At 44.3% G+C, this 19,393-nt stretch overlaps 5 protein-coding genes across 5 annotated transcripts; 3 read left to right on the top strand and 2 right to left on the bottom strand.

Annotated features, from left to right (window-relative positions):
* Positions 1-175: 175 nt before the first annotated feature.
* Positions 176-2,487, bottom strand: VTP21DRAFT_1987 (uncharacterized protein; the record flags this gene model as incomplete). The annotated part of the gene is made up of 7 exons (XM_069392131.1): positions 176-349; positions 412-600; positions 665-1,166; positions 1,229-1,569; positions 1,643-1,832; positions 1,894-1,962; positions 2,021-2,487. 7 exons carry the CDS (start codon positions 2,485-2,487, stop codon positions 176-178), a joined length of 1,932 nt encoding a protein of 643 aa, XP_069250564.1.
* A 246-nt stretch (positions 2,488-2,733) lies between these two features.
* Positions 2,734-8,937, top strand: VTP21DRAFT_1986 (uncharacterized protein; the record flags this gene model as incomplete). The annotated part of the gene is made up of 17 exons (XM_069392130.1): positions 2,734-2,771; positions 2,905-2,956; positions 3,043-3,315; positions 3,387-3,435; positions 3,502-3,659; positions 3,730-3,939; positions 3,999-4,265; positions 4,339-4,568; positions 4,630-5,520; positions 5,584-5,830; positions 5,891-6,103; positions 6,159-6,269; positions 6,336-6,551; positions 6,613-6,680; positions 6,740-7,129; positions 7,189-7,312; positions 7,384-8,937. 17 exons carry the CDS (start codon positions 2,734-2,736, stop codon positions 8,935-8,937), a joined length of 5,091 nt encoding a protein of 1,696 aa, XP_069250563.1.
* Positions 8,938-9,427: 490 nt separating this feature from the next.
* VTP21DRAFT_1985 (uncharacterized protein) lies at positions 9,428-11,369 on the bottom strand (the record flags this gene model as incomplete). Its single annotated transcript, XM_069392129.1, has 3 exons — positions 9,428-10,861; positions 10,922-10,994; positions 11,086-11,369. The coding sequence occupies 3 exons, from the start codon at positions 11,367-11,369 to the stop codon at positions 9,428-9,430; spliced, it is 1,791 nt and encodes a 596-aa protein (XP_069250562.1).
* Positions 11,370-13,100: 1,731 nt separating this feature from the next.
* On the top strand, positions 13,101-16,342 carry VTP21DRAFT_1984 (uncharacterized protein; the record flags this gene model as incomplete). Its single annotated transcript, XM_069392128.1, has 7 exons — positions 13,101-13,289; positions 13,357-13,440; positions 13,513-13,597; positions 13,665-13,798; positions 13,870-14,073; positions 14,137-14,277; positions 14,354-16,342. The coding sequence occupies 7 exons, from the start codon at positions 13,101-13,103 to the stop codon at positions 16,340-16,342; spliced, it is 2,826 nt and encodes a 941-aa protein (XP_069250561.1).
* Positions 16,343-16,911: 569 nt separating this feature from the next.
* On the top strand, positions 16,912-19,156 carry VTP21DRAFT_1983 (uncharacterized protein; the record flags this gene model as incomplete). Its single annotated transcript, XM_069392127.1, has 5 exons — positions 16,912-17,938; positions 18,003-18,049; positions 18,119-18,242; positions 18,342-18,604; positions 18,671-19,156. The coding sequence occupies 5 exons, from the start codon at positions 16,912-16,914 to the stop codon at positions 19,154-19,156; spliced, it is 1,947 nt and encodes a 648-aa protein (XP_069250560.1).
* Between the last annotated feature and the right edge of the window lie 237 nt (positions 19,157-19,393).

Here is a 19,393-nt window from a genome sequence, read left to right as displayed (position 1 = left end):
AGAGTTTGATCGCTCTTGCCTGATGCGTGATAAGGTGGTTTTATGCGGAGCTGTTATTTTAATTGTGTGGCTTAGCATTTATTATAAAGTGTTCGAATTCTAGATTGAAATAGCAAGTGCGTACATGATTTACAACGGGGATTATTAACAAGAAATAAAAAAATCAACTTTAATTTCAAGTTGCTTCAAGCAACCCAACAATGCACTTCATTAGGAACGACCGTAACTCATCATCATTTGTTTCTACTTTTGTCGAGTCACCACCTATTGTTACGATTGCGCGATCCTGGAGAATAGATATTCTGAAACGGTCTTCGATTTTATCTACTATTAAATCTTCAAAACCAGCCTGTTGAAGATAAAAATGTAAGCTGAAGCGTTTTGATTTTGAGATAATCTGCAAATGATTACCTCGGAAAATCGCGAAAGCAGTCTCGATAACTGAATCTCACCCCATAAGCACTCTTTTCGCTCTGTTTTAATAGCCTTCGGGTCAGCTAATGGTGTTAACTGTAGGTTGTTATTATGGAGAGTCAAGAGTGCAGACAGGGGTGCCACCTTTGTGTCCCCGAGATCTCGCATGCGGACCGACATAGCCAGCTAGAAAAAAAAATATATTAGTGAAACTATGGCTTAATTCAATCGTAGATTATCTATATTTTACCTGTTCGTTTACTAGCGCTTTTTCAAATTGAGAAAACGCAGGAACATAGATCAGTTCGTCTCGTTTATAAAACGCGACTGTGTGTCTATTTAGAAGTTCTTGTACTTCTGGGCCCCGACATTCACTTGGCAAAACAATAAAACGAGGACGATCCCGCAAGTGTTCCAGTATATTGGTTGCAGTCATCCTTATATCAATTGGATTGTCGATAACACTCATACGCATTGGCTCAAATCGCTCAACAATACGAGTATAATCAAACTCTGTAGATATAAACACAACCGTGTTTCGCTCATTTTGTGCCCACAGTTTCATGAATCGTTTTGCAGGTCCAGCAAGCATTGAATGGTGCCCAGCAAAGACAATGCAGAGTTCACGATATGCTCGTCCAAATTCATCGTTAACATCTGAGTAGAGAAGTAAGCGTTTCTGAGCAATCAAATCACTATGGCCAAGCGGGTTCTCGGGGAGATACATTTTTTCCTGTCGCTTGAGACACATCCTAATATTTGGGGAGTGACAATTGAATATTACATCGCGTCTTCACTCTATTTAAAATATTACCATTCACCGCAAATGTTCGAATAATGCAACGAGTGATTGGCAATTGGTGATATAAGGTATATCGGAATTTTACCGAGCCCCACATTATTAAGATGATCATTCAAGACCTCGATCAGATCGTAAAATATGTCAGTCGGGCTACATGGAATTAGGACATTCCCTCCTCGTTTCAGTGTCTTTGCAATGTAAATACAAAATTCATCTGCGCGTTGACCAGGTGTGATTGTTGGTGCAGATGGCTGAACGTTGTTTATCAACACTACATTCGAATCGAGAACCGCTTTATCAAATGGCTCAGGGTGCATATTAGAGACAATAGAAGACAAGCCCAAGAGCGAAATCTTAAAATATATTTAGTATTATTTTTTCCATAAACTGAGAGCATTAAACAAATATATTTAATATAGAGCTTACCTTTTCATATCCAGATTCTATTAACCAGTTTGACCCTCCCAAACAATATCCAGAGCTAAAAGCTGAAATTTTAAAGTTATCAAAAAGTGATACTTGTTCACGATATCGTACAGCTATAATCTTGTCAATGCATGCTTTGACATCTTGGAGCGTGTAGATATTACGCATTTTGCTATTTATCTCGTTTGAACTATCCATATAAATATATTATGGAACTGCATTGAACGATTTTCAAATAGTTAATAACCCACCCAATAGTTGAATGTCCATTATTAGCACTGTTCTCTCCAAAATATCCCACCAATTCTTCCATCAGTTGTCTAAAAATTAGCATTGCATTAGTGCCAAAAGTAACCTAGAAGGTTTAATCTCACATACTTTCCAAATTCAACTGTGGGTTCGGTGGCATAAATTTTCCCCTTGAATTCGGTATATTCTGTGAGGTAAGGCAGTGCAAGCATCTGGTGGTAATTCGACAAAAGAACAAAGTCTATGCTTGATATATCCACCATCTCGAAGTTAGGTGTTTCAAAAATTATTTCTGTTTTAATTTGCTTTTTCTCCTTAGTAAGCTGTGAAGGAGCCGAGTTGACGAGTTTGAGCGGATTAAGAGCCGAAGCAAAATTGCGTACAGCTACGGAATAGCCGTTTTCACTCAAATCGGAGGTGGAGACTGAAGACCCAACCGCTGCAAGCGCGTCTCGAAAATCATCGTCAATGTGTGTCGAGGGAGATGTATGTAAAACTTCAATAGTAAGTGGAGAGTCTAAAAGTATTGAAATTTGACGCAGTTTAATGAGAAAGGTGGTGGATGGAGAACGAGGTCCAAGACATTGGATCTTCATGTTTTATAAGATTTCTCGGACGAGTTGGATTAGATTAATGGAGGTGGATTTTCACTAAAGTTTAGGTTAGGGTAGGTTTTACGTCATCAATTTTTTCTCCTTCACGTCTTTCTGCCTTTGTCTTGTAACCCGACGTCAAAAGATAATTTGTCTCCCATTTACCAACAGAATCGCCTCAAATCTTTACGACCCTCCGCTTTACAAGAGAGTTGTTGGGACGATCGAACACGTCGCACGACAATTGCCATGGAGCGGATGGATCTGTTAAGGAGAGGATTTTCATTATAAGTATCAACTTTGATCATGTATATTCATAGATCCTCAGATCTACGAATATTATTTTAAACTGTGGAAATCGTGTTTACTAACTCGAGTCTCTCCCTTTCTTTTCCGTGCCTTTGTTTCCGCATTTTCTACAAATCATCAGCAATTTTCGCTTGAGCTTGATTTCGAAGAGAAATGTTTAAGAGTAAGAATAAAATTTCACTTCGCTTGTTTTAAAAGTAATTAATTACAAAAATTCTTTGCTTTTTCCAAATTTTATCGTAATTTTAGGGCTCAACTGAACTGCATGTAATTCCCCTTCACGATAAGCTTACTCATATTAAGCTGAATAGTCGGCAGTGCCGAATAAATCAAGTTCTTGTGAACGGCCAGGAGACGCAATTTGAACACATTGACCCTGAGGAGGATGTCTTATTTCGTGATGCTACTTCCAATATATCTCACCATCATGATTACGCAGTACGATATGCTAATGCTCTAAAAGCTGGAGAGCGAGGTGAACTCACGATCACTGTTCCGGCAGGTATGGTTATACCCTGCCAGGTTTGTATCCTCAAATTTTTTTCTCAAATATATATTATTGTTATGATTCTAAAATTTCTTACTGGTAATAGACAGAGAATGGCTTTTCTGCATCAAACTTTGATATGCCCCCGAGAGAAGGTGGTTTGCTCTTCCTTTTTTTAATTTATTAACGGATAAATTAACATGTATACTTCACTCTGGCAGAAGTTACCTCGCCAGATGCTATGACTCCACAATCTGTTGGAACTCCCCTTGGGCTTTCATCAAGTTTTGAGACATTAAGAATTCAAATTGATTATATTCTCGAGAATCCGCAGATTGGATTGCAATTTGTGGACCCAGACCCTGAAGCTGCACCCTATGTACGTCAACTATTATACGGTTTTTGAAAAAAAAACAGTCTTATTTAAAAGTTTGTTTTCTGATATTTAGCGATTCCCCCATGTATATACCACTAATCAACCCTTCCCCGGCGGCGTGAGACTGTGGTTACCTTGTGTCGATAATATATATGAAAAATGCACCTGGCAAATGGCTTTTGTAGTGCCAAAAGAGCTATCTCGCCTTAAATCGGGCGTTGCTACAGAAGAGCCGGAGCGACGAGCAGCTTTAGTAGCATGTAGTGGAGCATTGGTTGAACAGGTAAACAATTTTTGGTTTCAAACCTCGTGATTAATAAGAATTGACGACTCTGTTTATAGATATTGCATCCCTCTGATTCTTCCAAAAGAATATTCCACTATAAACTCGATATCCCAACTCCTGCTCCATATATAGCTTTTGCAGCTGGTCCTTTTGAAATGATTCCATTAGGAAGCTTAGAGTCGCCTTCACGTGGAGAGGAGGGGGAGATTTCCAATGAAAATTCTGCTGAAGAATTCGCTGTTAAAATGAAACCTGAGATGTACGGATTTTGTCTACCTGGACGCGCAGAGCAGCTGAAAAACTCGTGCCTCTTCTTGAACAAAGTAAATTCAATTTTTACTCAAAAATACTTTTTCTATTACTAATATATTCATATTATGCCTGTTTTAATTATAGGCATTAGAGTTCTTTATTCAGGAATATACTTCCTTCCCCTATCCAAATTTCAAGTTGGTATTCGTGGAAGATGCATGGGCACCTGTTATTTCATCTGCCGGTTTTGCTATTTGCAGTAGCGATCTTTTGTATCCAGAAGATGTGATTGACCAAGTCTATGAAACACGCAGAGTTCTGGCCCAATCTCTAGCGTGTCAATGGTTTGGAATTAATATTGTGCCGAAGACCTGGTTTGTTCCCAGTATAGCCTAAGACTTTTATAATGAATGATTAACCTGCATTCTCCATTAGGTCGGACACATGGTTGATTGTTGGATTGTCAAACTACGTTACAGGAATTTTTTTCAAGAGGCATCTCGGGAACAATGAGTATCGGTATCGACTCAAAAAAGATATTGAACGTTGCTGCCAGTTGGATGTCAATCGACGCCCTCTTTACGACACTCAGCTTCCGATTCCCTTAGATCTTGATGATCTTGATTTCATTGCACTAAAAGCGCCACTAGTTCTCTTTATGCTTGACAAAAGAATGTCCAAAGGTGGATCCTCGATGGGCTTGAACCGTGTAACCTCAAAGATACTGCTCTCGGTTATGAGCGGTGAACTTTCGCAAAATGCCCTTAGTACTGCATTTTTCCTTCGCATGTGTCGCAAAGTGAGTGGCAGCGACTTCAAATCGTTTGCAGAGCAATGGGTGTTTGGAAGCGGATGCCCCAAATTCCACTTTAGTTACAATTTTAATCGCAAAAAGATGATGGTGGAAATATACATGCGCCAAGAATCGACGAATTCTACTCCGAGCTCGCCCCCATCGCTCATCAATGGTGCGCGCCATGATACATTGTTCACCGGTCACATGACGGCTCGCATTCACGAGGCGGATGGGACTCCCTATGAGCATGTTTTGGATATTCAAGAGTCGGCACGTAAATTCGAAGTACAATTCAATACCAAATATAAGCGCATTCGACGGAACACGAAACGTTTTCAGAAGAAACAGGAAGCTGCGGCTGCTGCTGCGGCGGCAGCCGAGGAAGTTATCGATGGAGAGGAAGGAGAATCAACGGGTCCGGTCGACACTCAATTGGGCGTGGGCTTAGGTTTGTGGGATACGGAACACGAACGAGATGAATGGCGAATGACGGAGTGGGGACAAGATGATGAAGATACTGGAGCTGCCAGGTGATCTCGAATCTGATGTTCTTTAATTAGGCCGAATTTAACTTTATTTTTGTTAATTTGCAGTGCAACATTTGAGTGGATTCGACTGGATGCTGAATTTGAATGGGTATGCATACTCGAATTCGATCAGCCGGACTATATGTGGGCATCTCAGTTATTGCGGGATCGAGATGTGGTTGCTCAGGTTGATGCGGTCCGCGCTCTGGGAACCATGCCATCAACCGCTTGCTCCACTACTCTTGTTAAGGCTATGATGGATCCTAAATGTTTCTATAGAATTCGAATGGATGCGGCATTTTCCCTAGCAAAAGTAATATACTAACCATTTTTATGATACATTTGCGATGAAATTAACACGACTTGATGTTAGTGTGCAATTGCACAGACCGATTGGATCGGCCTCTTCCATCTGACCAAGGCATTTCAGGCTCGCTACTGCTACGCTCCAGTTTCCCAAGGGGTTTCAGAACTCGAAGGAAATGGCTATTCATCTTTCTATGATAGCGAGTTACGGCGAGCATGCGTTCCTTGCGTTCCCAAGTCAAATGATTTTTCGAGCTTAACCGAATATTTTCTACAAAAGGTTTGATCCAATAATGGTAATTCAATAACGCAAACTAACTCTGGCCATTTTATAGTCAATACCTATGGCATTGGCACAGGTGAGGGACCCAAGGGGGCACACACCACTCCCAATAAAACGGATGCTCTTGGATCTTCTGCGATATAATGACAATACAGGCAATATGGTATTTGATTGCGAGCATTCCAATAACTTTTACATAATACTTATAATTTATCTTTGTCCGTTACAGTATTCTGACAATTATTATGTGAGCACCTTAATCACTGCTGTTGGAGAGGCATTTATCCCGGACACACCCAAACAACAGAGTGTGTTCGAAGAGGATTTCGAAGATTTTGAAAGTGGTGCTCTGATTGATCAAGCTATTAGCGAGATCGACCGTTACCGACTGCTTGACTATCTTGCTCCCTCTTACCAAAATACGATCACTGTCAGCTGTCTACAGGTATTTGATTTCCATTTTCTCCTACATGAATATTATCTCACCTCATTAACCCTTTCTCTAGACACTTATGCAATTGATGTTGGGCGGGCTAACAAAAGTAGACCTACAACTTTTCCTAATGCACACTAGGTATACTTAGTGGTGTTTGTTTTAGTTAAGCATGTTTGCACTAATTCCTTTATAAATAGATACGGAAACTTTACCCACGTACGCCAAGTGTCCTTTGACGCGATATTTCTCTTATCAAATTTACGGATACCCAAAATCAACAAGTATTTGATTCGAGTCATCGTCAAGGACCCAAACCCTGCTGTGCGTTACCTTGTTGCACGAGGCTTTGTCAATTCTCTCGGCATAATGGCCCTGCGCTCAGCAAAAATGCAGAAAGAATCTGTGCTTGAACCGGACATGCTGATTGAAGAAGAGGGCCTTACAAATAAGGCAGACAAAATCGATATGTCAACAGATTCCGGTGGCTCCAACGCAACTCACAAGACCTACTCGGAAGCAGTGCAGTGGGTACGGAAAGAAATAGGCGAGGATAAGGATCTCCAGCAATTAATATGGAATGCTCTAAAGTAAGATGAGATAAGTCCCCAATTTCTTTAGTGATATTTATTGATACCATTAAAATTAGTTCGAGTATTTTCTTGGATTATCGCGTACGCAAATATCTTCTGCTATTCTGCGAAGTGGTGTACAAGGCAACTCCGTTTGAGACCAAGCCCAAGCTTAAGATCAAAATGCCGCTACCATCCACGGTAATATTTGAATATAGAAAAGTGAAAACTTGAACAATTTGATTACATTTTACTTGACCTTTATCATTTAGACGTCCGAGCCTATGAATGAAGATGCTCCAATGCGGCCTCCTTTGGAGAAGAAGCCATCAATCCACAAGCTAAAGCTTGTTCGCACTTCTGGATCGCCTGGTTCAAGGACGCCGCCTGTCCCAGATAGCCGATCTCCAGCTGTCCCAGCACAACCGACATCGCCAGAGGAATCCACTGTACCGAAATCATCACCAATGGTTGCAACAACCCTAGTCGCCTCACCGACCTCCATTTCGGAGACAAAGACGCCGAGCAACAAGCCACAGATAGCAAAATCCTCCACCCCCAAGAGCAATCGAAAGAGAGTAGCGGAAGCAGAAAACTCTGCTCGGCCCGTCAAGGTTAGGAAACCTGAAGATGTGCCCAAAGGTCTTCCCCCTTTGCCCCCCATCGCTCTCGTCCCCAATGCTACTTCGACTACTACCAAACCTGCTGCTGCCCCAGCCCCTGCTCCCAGAATCGCTCAGCCCCCTCCTCCGCAAATTCAGACACAAGTCAAACCTGCATCACCTCCTTCACGACCCTCAGCATCGACTCAGAAAACATCCATGCCCTCTAAAGATGTCAAGAAGTGTCGTTTGTTACTCCGTAAGGTTACCCGGCTAAACTGTGCGGCGCTTTTTCAACGTCCTGTGGATCCGGCGCTTGATGGTGCCCCTGACTACTACGATATTATCAAGGAGCCGATGGACCTTGGTACCATGAAGAACAAACTTGAACGTGCAGAGTACCCGACATTGCAGTCATTTGAAGACGATTTCCGCCGTATGATTCGGAATTGCTACAGGTACAATTCTCCTGGAACCTATGCCCATGTGCAGGGCCAGGAACTGGAGGCTGCCTTTGAGAAAGAATGGAATCGACTGGATAAAGAAGGCAAGGAGGGCGAAGTCAACATGACCATCGTGGAGACGCCATCCGGAGCATCGCTGAAAGGATACGAAGCGGTTCTGCGCAAACTACGACAGCATCCGGACTACGTCCCATTTTCGGTTCCCGTAGATGCAGTTGCACTTGGGGTTCCGCATTACTACGACTTAATCAAAGAGCCGATGGATTTCGGGACGGTAACCAAGAAGTTGCGAGCTGGCCAGTATGCATCCCCTGCTGAATTGGCATATGATGCGCGACTAGTGTTTCAAAATTGCTTCACCTTCAATTACCCAGGTGATCCGGTCTACATCATGGGTCAACGCCTACAGAAGGAATGGGAGCGCCTGTGCGCAGTCCACAATGTGTTCGCCGGAGACGAAATACCCTCGATTAGTGCACCGCTAAAGGTGGCGCCGGCTCCTGGCCAACCACCACTTTCTCAGATATCTGAACAGCCAACTGCTACAATCGTGCCCCCTCCCGTTCCACCTGCGCAATCCGCACCCACTGCATTGCAAACGGCGACTCCTGACGAGAAGCCGAAAAAAGATAAAAAGGAGAAGAAGCATAAGAAGCCAAATAATGCTCAACCAGATGGCGAGCAGAGGATGCCAACCAGCACATCTTCGCCTTCAACAACGCCAAATGTTCCAAAGCTGAAAATCAGATTTAAATCTTGAAATATTAGACTTTTTTCCATTTTTTTTCCCTTCTTTTACTTCTTTGAGCATTGTGAGATTTTATGTTCCCTTCCTCCCTTCCTCTCCCCTCCTCTTCCCTCCTCTTTTTGTAAATAGAAGAACAAGTGTGATTTTTTTTTTTATTTTTATTTTTTAGGAATGAAAGGTAAAGAATAAGACTTCGCTGTCTGCTCTCTTATATTTCATAAAACTTATTAATTTTTCTTAATATTTCTTGTTTATTATATACTGGAGTTTCTCTCAATTTTAAGAAAAATGCAGGAATCCAATTTTCTCTAGTTCTAACAATAGTTTTAATACCGAAAGTATGAATAACAATAAGCAGGAAAAAAAAAAGCATTTTCAGGTAGATAAAAAAAAACATCAGAGGCTGAAGGGAATACATTATGCAGCATAAAAAGAAAAAAAAAATAGATCATTCTATACCTCAATTTATAAATAAGAAAAAGAGTCGGGAAGCTTAGGTATATTAGCAGAGCGGGATGTTGACGGCCAATCCGCCCGTAGAGGTTTCCTTATACTTGCTCATCATGTCATTTCCTGTCTGCCGCATTGTCTCGATAACTTGGTCCAAGCTAACTCTATGGTGGCCTTCCCCGTTCAATGCCAATTGAGCTGCAGTCACAGACTTAACAGCAGCAAGTGCATTGCGCTCAATACACGGAATCACGACCAGCCCCAGTGGTGGGTCGCAAGTCAGTCCCAAATTATGCTCCATCCCAATTTCAGCGGCGTTTTCGACTTGCTCTGGCGTTCCACCCATGACTGCGGTAAACCCAGCGGCTGCCATAGAACACGCAACGCCAACTTCTCCTTGACAACCCATTTCTGCCGCGCTGATCGACGCACCACGTTTATAGAGCATTCCAATAGCTGCAGTGGTAAGCAAGAATTCCATGATGTCTTGCTCGGGGTTATCACTGATGAACTCGAGATAATATTTGAGGACGGCAGGAATGGTACCCGAAGCACCGTTGGTTGGGGCGGTGACGACGCGCCCACCAGCAGCATTCTCTTCGTTAACAGCGATGGCATATACAGAAAGATAGTCCAATGCTGGGAGGAGAAGACGTTTGCGACTGCGCCGAGGGAGTACCGTCACGGAAGTGGGACGTTTCACATCCACGTCTCGCCGCTGTCCAGCATCTACTGAGACCTCGTTGGAAGAGGAATAGGTTGAGGCCGAGGAGAGGTTTACTGGTGTTGTGGTGTACAATCCCTTGAGTAATTTTTTGTATAAGCCAGGCGCCCTCCGCTTGACGTGAAGTTTTCCGGGAAGATACTCTTCTGTGGACAAGCAGCCATTTCTGATAGACTCATCCATCACCTCCCAGATCCGCAAGGTCTTTTCGCGGATCTCTTCAGCAGATCGCCACCGCAACTCGTTCTCATAGACAACCTGAGCAATACTCATATTTTCACGCCGGCATACTTTGAGCAAATCCTCCGCTGTCTTAAAAGGAAGGGCTGCGACCGCCAGATCTTGCTGGGAGCGTGAGTCGGTCACATTGTGCTCTACATCACGGTAGTACACATTTTCTCCGTGAGCAAGCTGAGTCCTTTCATTGACGACGAACCCACCCCCAATCGAGAAATATTTATTCGTCGCAATGAGGTCACCATTTTCATCAAATGCACAGAACCGCATGCCATTTGGATGCTCCGGTAGAGATTCGAAAAATTTGAACACCAAGTGTTTTTCGGGTTCAAAGTGGATACGATGCGTGCCATCTAAAGTCAAGGAGTTGTTCTCATGAATTGCAGCAATTCGAGGCTTAATAGTAGATGGATCGACCGTCTCAGGCTCTTCGCCCTCCATGCCCATAAGTATGGCATGCGGTGTGCCATGTCCCTCTCCGGTCATGGCGAGAGAACCATATAGGTCGATACGCATGGTGTGAATCTGGAAGAGCCAAGAGAGTCAATGGCGAGTCGAACCAAAGAAAAAGTAATTAGTCTGCACCTTATCTAAAACTTGATGTCGCTTGAGGTCATTGATAAAAATTTTGGCGGCGCGCATTGGCCCGACTGTATGACTTTAAATGAAAAATATTCGGTTAGAATTCTTTGACTTTAGGATAATAATACAGCCTCATCTTTCGCAAGACTCATCAATAAGAGGCCTACCTGGAAGAAGGACCGATCCCCACACTAAATAAATCAAAGGTCGACACCACTGCATGGTGCTCCGCTGGATCCTCAATTTCCTCTTTCGAATGATGCTGTTCATCTCCCGCTGTTGCTTCGAGATGGTGCTTCTGTTCTCGCTGCTGCTGCTGCCATAGCGACGGGTAAGTCGCAATCCTCCTAGAAGCGGTCACAGGGAGAGGACGAAGCAAAGGTTTGTTTGGAAATAAGCTTTTGCGAGCAATTAACCCAAGCGAGAGGGAAAGCGGGCGGAAGCGAAACATGAGAATGCAAGTTCCCAGAGCAACGAAATACGCACACTGTTGTAGGCTTAAATTAAGATTCTTTGTTGAAAAGAAGGCGAGGAGGATGGATCTCCTTTTGTTGAAAAAGAATTGGGAGAAGTATTTGAAAGCAAGTGGCGACCTGCAGGATTTAAAAATGAAAATAAAACCGCCGACCAACTCCGAGCTAGTGTGGAGATCTTATTCGCGTGGGAATTGAAGGGTATAAGCCCTTTGCACAACAAAATGACATTTGCTGGACATTACTCATTATACTTCCATTGCAAGCCCAATCGCACCGCTGCCGCTCTTCTTTCAGGTACGGTCAACCAAGGCAAGCTGGAGACCTTTGTCCATTGTCTCTTCCTCGACTTCGCCTAACTTGCTATTACTCCATGCATCAATGCGAATGATATGCGGATATTAGATAACACATTAGATAGTATATCTGGGATTAATTAACGAAAAAAATGTTCAAAGCATTTTTGAAACGACAATATTTTCCTAATTCTTCGCATTTGTAAGGGACAAGCATCTCACACAAGCGTCAAAAACAAGCATAATTACAAGGATACGAGGGTAAGCTTTGCCGTGCCGGGTATAAACATAAATACAAATTTTAAACGCAAATAACAAGCCGAAAGAAAGCCGAAAAAGGCGGCTGACACCACCCCAAAGTATAATTACAATTCGGTACATAGAGGCTCTATGGAGCATCAATACATAGGAGCTTTAGAGTTTTGCGCAGCAGGGCCAGAGAAAATAGTGGTTGCGCCATATTTCAGAACACAAAGCACGTCCGACGAAGGAAACCAAAGTGCCAGTAGAGGTTGGAGAGGATTTAGCCGTCCATAATACCAAAATACCAAGATTTGTAATCCTATTAATACTGAGGAAAAGAAAAGATCATTAGCATACCAACGATCATAAGAGGAAGGATTATTAGCCAAATGGACGCGTAACGAATTCAAAGATGTAGTCCATTGAATTCATAGAAAAAGCTTTCTTGGCATAGTAGCTCTTCCCACCCAATATGCCGCTCCTAAGGTGAAAGAGGCCATAGGAAAGGAGAAAAAAGTGGGGTGTATATAAGATGGAAGGATGGCCTACTTACATTAAATTATCCGTGCAAATATGCCTATCTTGATGGTTTATTGGGACAAAAATAAAAAGCAAATAAGAGAACTCCAATTCTTGTTTACTCTTAAAAACTCGATTTTTCGTGGTTATTAATTTATTAGGTCTTACCATTTCCATTAGTAAGTGGAAAAAAAGGTCTTAGGTTTTATTCTGCTTCATATCTCCTTCATATTCCACATCCCTCATCATCAATGATAATCTCCATCTAGTCATAGTAAATAATCCTTCTCTCTTTCTCTTTTACATCCGCCCATACTGGTGTCATTTTTGGATCTTGTTTATATACTCTTTCCCCATTTTTTTATACACTTAAACCATCAACTTTATATAGCTTTTTCTCTCTCCTCCCCAATCCCTCTCTCCTCCCCTTTTTTTCTTTCGCACTCTATGCATTTTTTTCTCTTCTTATAATTTCATTTTTTTATTTCTCTTTATTAACAACTTACATATATCACTGAATTGATTTCGCTTTTGTAAGCTACATTTTAATACTCCTCATCTGCACACTTAATTACTCTTGTCATTATTCTCAATCTGTTTAATCCCTCCATATATATATTTCCTTTGTAATTTTTCTTCACATTAATTTTCATGGCCTGTACAGCAATGACAAACAGCACAACTTCCCCCTCTCGACGCGAGTTCACCGATCGGAATTACACAATGGAACCCCCCACAAGGAAAAAGAATATGTTCGGCCCTTACCAGCTATTGCGGACCGTAGGCGAGGGAGAGTTTGGGAAAGTGAAGCTTGGAGTTCACTTAAAGACTGGAGTTGAGGTATATTATATCCATTGATTTAGCTACATTTTTACTAAACCTTACTAAACTATTCGACACGCATCAGGTGGCCATCAAATTAATTCGCAAGCAAGATGTGGATACTGCGTCGCGTTATACGAAAGTAGAGCGAGAGATATTTGTTTTGCGGGTAAGCTGTTCTGCTTTTAACCATTTTCCACTTCTTAGGCTAAAGCTCCTGTCTTTATTTTACCCCTTCTAGTCTGTGAGGCATCCGAATATCGTTAAACTATTCGATGTTCTAGAGACCGAAAAATATATAGGCATTGTATTAGAATACGCGTCAGGTAATTATTTTTTCTCAGGGCGCATTCTCTGAACTTCTTTTGACTCCTCTTTTCTTCCCCCTTTTAGGCGGCGAGCTTTTTGAATATATTTTGGCTCATCGATATCTGAAAGAACGTGATGCATGCCGCCTGTTTGCACAGCTCATTAGTGGAGTAAATTATCTACATCAAAAACATATCGTTCATAGAGATTTAAAATTGGTAACAAATAGATAACGTCCTTCCCCTTTAAGATCCTTTTTCAACTAACCTATTTGCATTGAATGGCTTAGGAAAATTTGCTTCTGGATCGCAATCGTTCCATTATCATCACCGACTTTGGTTTCGCAAATAATTTCAACAAGCCGGAAGAAGATCTGATGGCGACGTCCTGTGGTTCCCCGTGCTATGCAGCTCCTGAACTAGTTGTGTCGGATGGCTTCTACGTTGGGCCAGCAGCGGATATTTGGTCATGTGGCGTCATTTTATACGCAATGGTAATAATTTTCTAAACAATAAGAATTGGATGATATGTTTAACTCTTAATTTCTACTTGAAAGTTGTGCGGATTTTTGCCATACGACGACGATGAGCGCAATCCTAACGGAGATTCCATTGGTCTTTTATACGACTATATCCTCAATACTGAACTTCTCTTCCCCGATTATGTATCGGCGGATGCAAGAGATTTGTTGCGCAAGGTATATACACTGCCTTTATTCCCCCTCTTGCTCTTTCCTATTTCTCACGCGATTGCCTGACAAATCTTCTTCAAAGATGCTGGAGGTTGACCCCCAAAAAAGGTGCGATATGCGTACCATTATAGAACACCGGTGGATGGAACCCTACAAAGATCTCCTTCAAAAGTCTCTTGAGCAGCTAGAGGCGGAAGCCTCGACAGAACTCTGGAGCGCAGCTGCATCTGGTGATACCTCTCTCTCGAAAGAATTTGGTACTCCTCTTGCCGATACCCCCCCATCCGCGCCAGCGCGAACCGATGGAATATTCACAAAATCACATAAACGCCATACCATACACATCGATTACGATTTGGACTTGGTAGGAATTGGGAGCGGTACAAGTCCCAACAATGAAATGGTGGACATGGAAGGACTAGCTGGAATGGAAACGGCGAAAAAGGCGTCCATCGAGGAAGTACAAGAGCGGGTTCTGAGAACGGATAAAACTAGCATTAGGGACTCGGATTCCCCATCAACCTTTGAGAGCGACCGGTGCCATGAGTTCTCTTCACCTGCCTCCGTGGGAAGTCGGCACGACTCTCCTTCGCAACACTCATCCCACTATTCGCCTGGAAAGGATCGATCTCCGGCTTTGAAGCCTGACTCCGCTTCACCGCTGGGAGAGGACGAATGGGATTCTGAACGGCATTCTTCTCCCAACAAACGCCACGGGTCACGGGACATGCATGGGGCTAGTACCTCGGCGGTTCCCACGTTGTTGGTAGACCGGTCGCATCATGAGGAGGGAGTACAGCCTCAAACGAGCATCAGCAATGCTAGGGTTGCTACCGGTGGCCCGTCGCGTGCTGTATCCGATAGCCGAAGACACTCGACCTCCCGGAAAGCTGGGAGGTTTGGGACTAGCTCGTTACTGTCATCGTTTGCACGCCGCTCAAACTCGACCGGGAAATCTCATTTGCAAGCTGAAGACAATCGTGCTGATATACCACTGCACCCCCAGTCTCCAACCTCCATTGGAGCGGTCCCTCCTCCCCCACCTTCTGCAAGAGTGGCAGTCAGGCGTGGTATCCGGTCTCCAGATGCAAGGCGGAAGGTGGTTAGCTTATTTATTGGTGAAACCCCCTCAAAGGGACATGGGAGAGAGCCTTCGGCGGATGAAACGCTTTGGCCTATCCCGCAATCGCCTCGGTCAGTTGCTGATTCCGTGGGATCATCGGGTGAGCGTAGTAAGGCGAGTCGCTTGATGGGCTGGTTCCGTCGATATTCCATTATGCAGCGAGATGCCCCTCCTGAAATTCCAACCTCTCATCCTCAGCAGCTTCAACCCTGCACTCCGGAGAAGTCCACCGATGCAGAGCCCTCATCCGGTTCGCCCCGCCGCAATGCCAACTCTCCAATCAAATCTCCGATTGCCGTTGCAAGGGCCATCATACGCCGGCAATCACCCTCGATGAGCCCCAAAACGCGAGACGAGGCGAAACTGCGAGTTCACGATGGGGCGGTCGACCAAACTGCGCTGACCTCACGGGAGCCATCGGAAGTCATGATGGAGGTGCGGCAAGTCCTGGCTCAGATGGGAATTGAGATACAAGCGGATCGCGGATACAAGCTCAAATGCTTGCGGCCGGAGAAATCGCAAGCCGGTAAAACTTCGGCGGAGAACACGGCCACCACGATCCAGGAAAGGCACAGCCCGGAGGAGAAGGTGGAGAGAAGGCGAAAGTTCTCGATGTCGAAGGGGCCATTGTTAGGATTTTTCCGCCGAGGTACCGAGAAAGCGGCTATGCACACGGCCCCTCCTTCTGAATCCGCGACCCTTGCGCCCATCTCCTCCTCCACCACTCACACCTCCATGGCTGAAACACGCGCCGGCATTTATGGAGACCCGTATATTGATTCGGGCAGTGCGATATACTTCACGGTCGAACTCTGCCGCATCAAAAACTTGACCGGGCTTTACATTGTAGATATCAGGAGACGGAAAGGAAACCTGTGGAGTTTCCGGTTTCTCTATTATATTCTCTTGGAGAAGTTAGATCTTAGCGGGAAGGGAGGATATCATTAATACACATGTTTTTTTTTCCTATATACAACTTGATTTTATCCCTCCCAGTAACATATTGTGTTCTTAATTTTTTTTTTGATTCAATTGATTTGTATATTGAATTGTGGTCTCTTTTTATTTCCTTATATTCCTATCTCGTCTTCCCGTAATAAATGGAAGGCCTTCACTCCAGTGCTTTGGGATTCGAACTGTTTGCCCCACCACGCCGTGACCATGGAATCTAGGAGGGCGAGGCCATCGAGTGGAATCATGGAGTAATAGGATTCAGCAACTCTAATTTGACAGACCCGTCTGTGTCTCATTAAAGAGATCTTGGCTCCCGGGGACTGTAATCATCTTTCCTAATTCGCGCCATTTGCAGCGGAGTCGGGAAAAAAATGGATATTATTTTCTCGAGAGAGCAAGGTGAGCGTCATAGAGCCATGTGCCCATTCTAATCCTCATTTCATCTCTACACTCCCCCCTCACTAGAATTAGCTTTAATCTCCCCTTAGTTTTCTTGGGTTTTCTTTTATTCGTTCGTCTTTTCTTTGTTGATTGGGACTGGGGGGCACTAGCTGGACTCGATAATGTTAAAAACCTATCAGAATGAAGTTATCTCGGAACGGAATCCATTACCTACCTCCTTTGGCCAACTTCCCGGCACACCCAGCGAGAAAGGAGCGGCCGCAGTGCCACTTCCACCTCCGCGTGTCTTCATCTCGCAAATGCCACGCCTTCCACATCATCCTTCATCGCCTATGCTCATGCAAGAATACGCTATGAGCTGCCAAAGAATGCAAGGTTTACCTCGAGGAATGCTGAACAAGAGCTCGAGTCATGACAATCTTAGTTCACATCGATCCAGCAGCCTCAAAAGTTATAACAGCGGCCCCAAGCCGTCGCCCCTGGCCCGCAATCCCACTAATATCCCTCTAAGGCGAAAATTATCCTCGAAAAAGGACGAAAAGAAAAAGAGCTTTGAAAAGCTGGCAGCGCTACCCAAAACGCCCTCGAAACGAGTAGAGGAAGATTGCAAAAAGCGGGTAACTTTTGTACAGAAGGCAATGATAATAGGAGAACCCGACGAGGGGGAGGCGGAGACGGAGAGGGAGAGGATCGAAGTAAAAGGAGGGGAGGTGAAGGAGAGTAGACAACCGAGCCCAGCCTTGATGAATCAAGGAGCTATCAAGAAGATGGCGGGAGTCTCTATGGCAGTTGTAGGCAAGGAAAAGATCAGCGCCCGAAATACTTGTGAATATTCCAATATCACGCCGAGTCTTCCGAGAGCCCCACTTGACCCCAGCAATCACCGTTTCGGCGAGGCCCAAAATAGCGTGCGAAAAGCTGTGCAAGCGTCGCCATTGCAAACTCCTGGGAAATCTAAACCAACTTCCCCTCTTCCACCCCTTCCTGCCTCTTCAGAAAGCATCAAGCCTTCACCTCCAGCAGTCGAGCGGGATCAATATGGGTTCAAAAAGGTATCGCCTTTTGTATCGCTTGCCGCATATAACGAATTCCAAGAGCAGTACTTGCCGGTGCTGGAGAAAAGGCAAAAAAAATGGGAGGCGATGATGCATGAAGCAGGAGGGCGATTTCCGTTGAGAAGCGCAAAAAGTAGTGTTACTTTTGAGCCCAAGCATTGCCAACCATTCATTGACCATTGAATTCTCCTATTTAGCGAAGCGATTGATACGAAAAGGAATCCCATCCTCTTTCCGTGGCAAGGTTATTAAGCTTTCACCCCTGCTTTTGAGACGTGGAAAGGAACGTATTCTAACATGGACCCATATTTAGGCTTGGCTTTATTATAGTGGGGCCGAGGCTAAACTTGCGCAAAACCCTGGACTCTACGAAAAACTCGTCTGTGAGGCTCAAGCGCTTGGCAATAAAAATGAATCTGCTGAGATTATTGAAAGAGGTACGACCCCTTTTTTATCTCCCTCTTTCACCACTCGAACATTACCCCGTCTATCCGACTCGAGCATCGACATAGCTAACCAATAATTGTTCTATTTAGATCTTCACCGCACCTTCCCGGAGAACCTCTATTTCCAATCGACTCCGGACGGTAAAGACGCGCCTTTTATTGGTGCTCTACGCCGCATTCTTCTCGCCTTCTCTGTCCATGTCCCTAGCATTGGATATTGCCAATCACTCAACTACATAGCGGGCCTCATGCTCTTGTTTCTGGATCGCGAAGAGGAGGTATTTTGGCTCTTGACGGTAACGGTCCTGGATCATATGCCCGAGAAAATGTATGATGTTACCATGGAGGGAGTGGTAAGCACTTGCTTTATTTCTGCGCCTTGCTCTGGATAGAGATGTAACTGGGTCTCCCGTTGCTAGAACGTGGATCAAGATGTCCTGCTGCTGCTTCTCTCGGAGCACTCGCCAGCCATTTGGAACAAGATCAGCGGGGGCAAAACCTTCTGGCAGCTCAAGGAGGCCCCCTCTGCACCGTTTGGGCTCGTGACTTGTAATTGGTTCCTCACCCTGTATATCTCCTCTCTTCCCATCGAAACGGTGCTGCGCGTGTGGGATTGTTTCTTCTACGAGGGGCAAAAGATCCTCTTCCGGATTGCGCTCACCATATTGCAGCTGAACGAGAAAGAGATCACCGCAGTGGAGGAGGACCCGCTGGAGATTTTCAAGGCGATGCAGAACGCGCCCAAGCGAATGATAGACTGCCAACGCTTGATGGATACTTGTTTCACCCGCCCGTTTCCTCCCATCGACTTGACACGGCGGAAAATCGAGCGGTTGCGCAAAGAGGTGAGGACGAGGAACATACAGCGGAAGAAGGAGGGGAGATCGCGCACGAACACGCAGTAGACATCCTCCTCTAAATGCCCCTACGCCATATTTAATTTCAAATTAGGATATCTCCACTTCATGCGTACGCATACACTTGTCTACACCCGCACTCACATACACGCACATATTAATATCTAATATATAACACCGGAATCAGGGAAAGATTATGTAATATACCGATGCATGCCATCGCCGTATTTAAATTATTTTTTCCCAAGCTTGTTACCTCTGTTGTGATTCCCACAAGCATATCTC

Source organism: Calcarisporiella thermophila, assembly GCF_041956535.1.
Source record: "Calcarisporiella thermophila strain CBS 279.70 unplaced genomic scaffold VTP21scaffold_13, whole genome shotgun sequence".
Classification (NCBI taxonomy): Eukaryota; Fungi; Calcarisporiellomycota; class Calcarisporiellomycetes; order Calcarisporiellales; family Calcarisporiellaceae; genus Calcarisporiella; species Calcarisporiella thermophila.
This window is presented reverse-complemented; position numbering and strand designations above follow the sequence as displayed.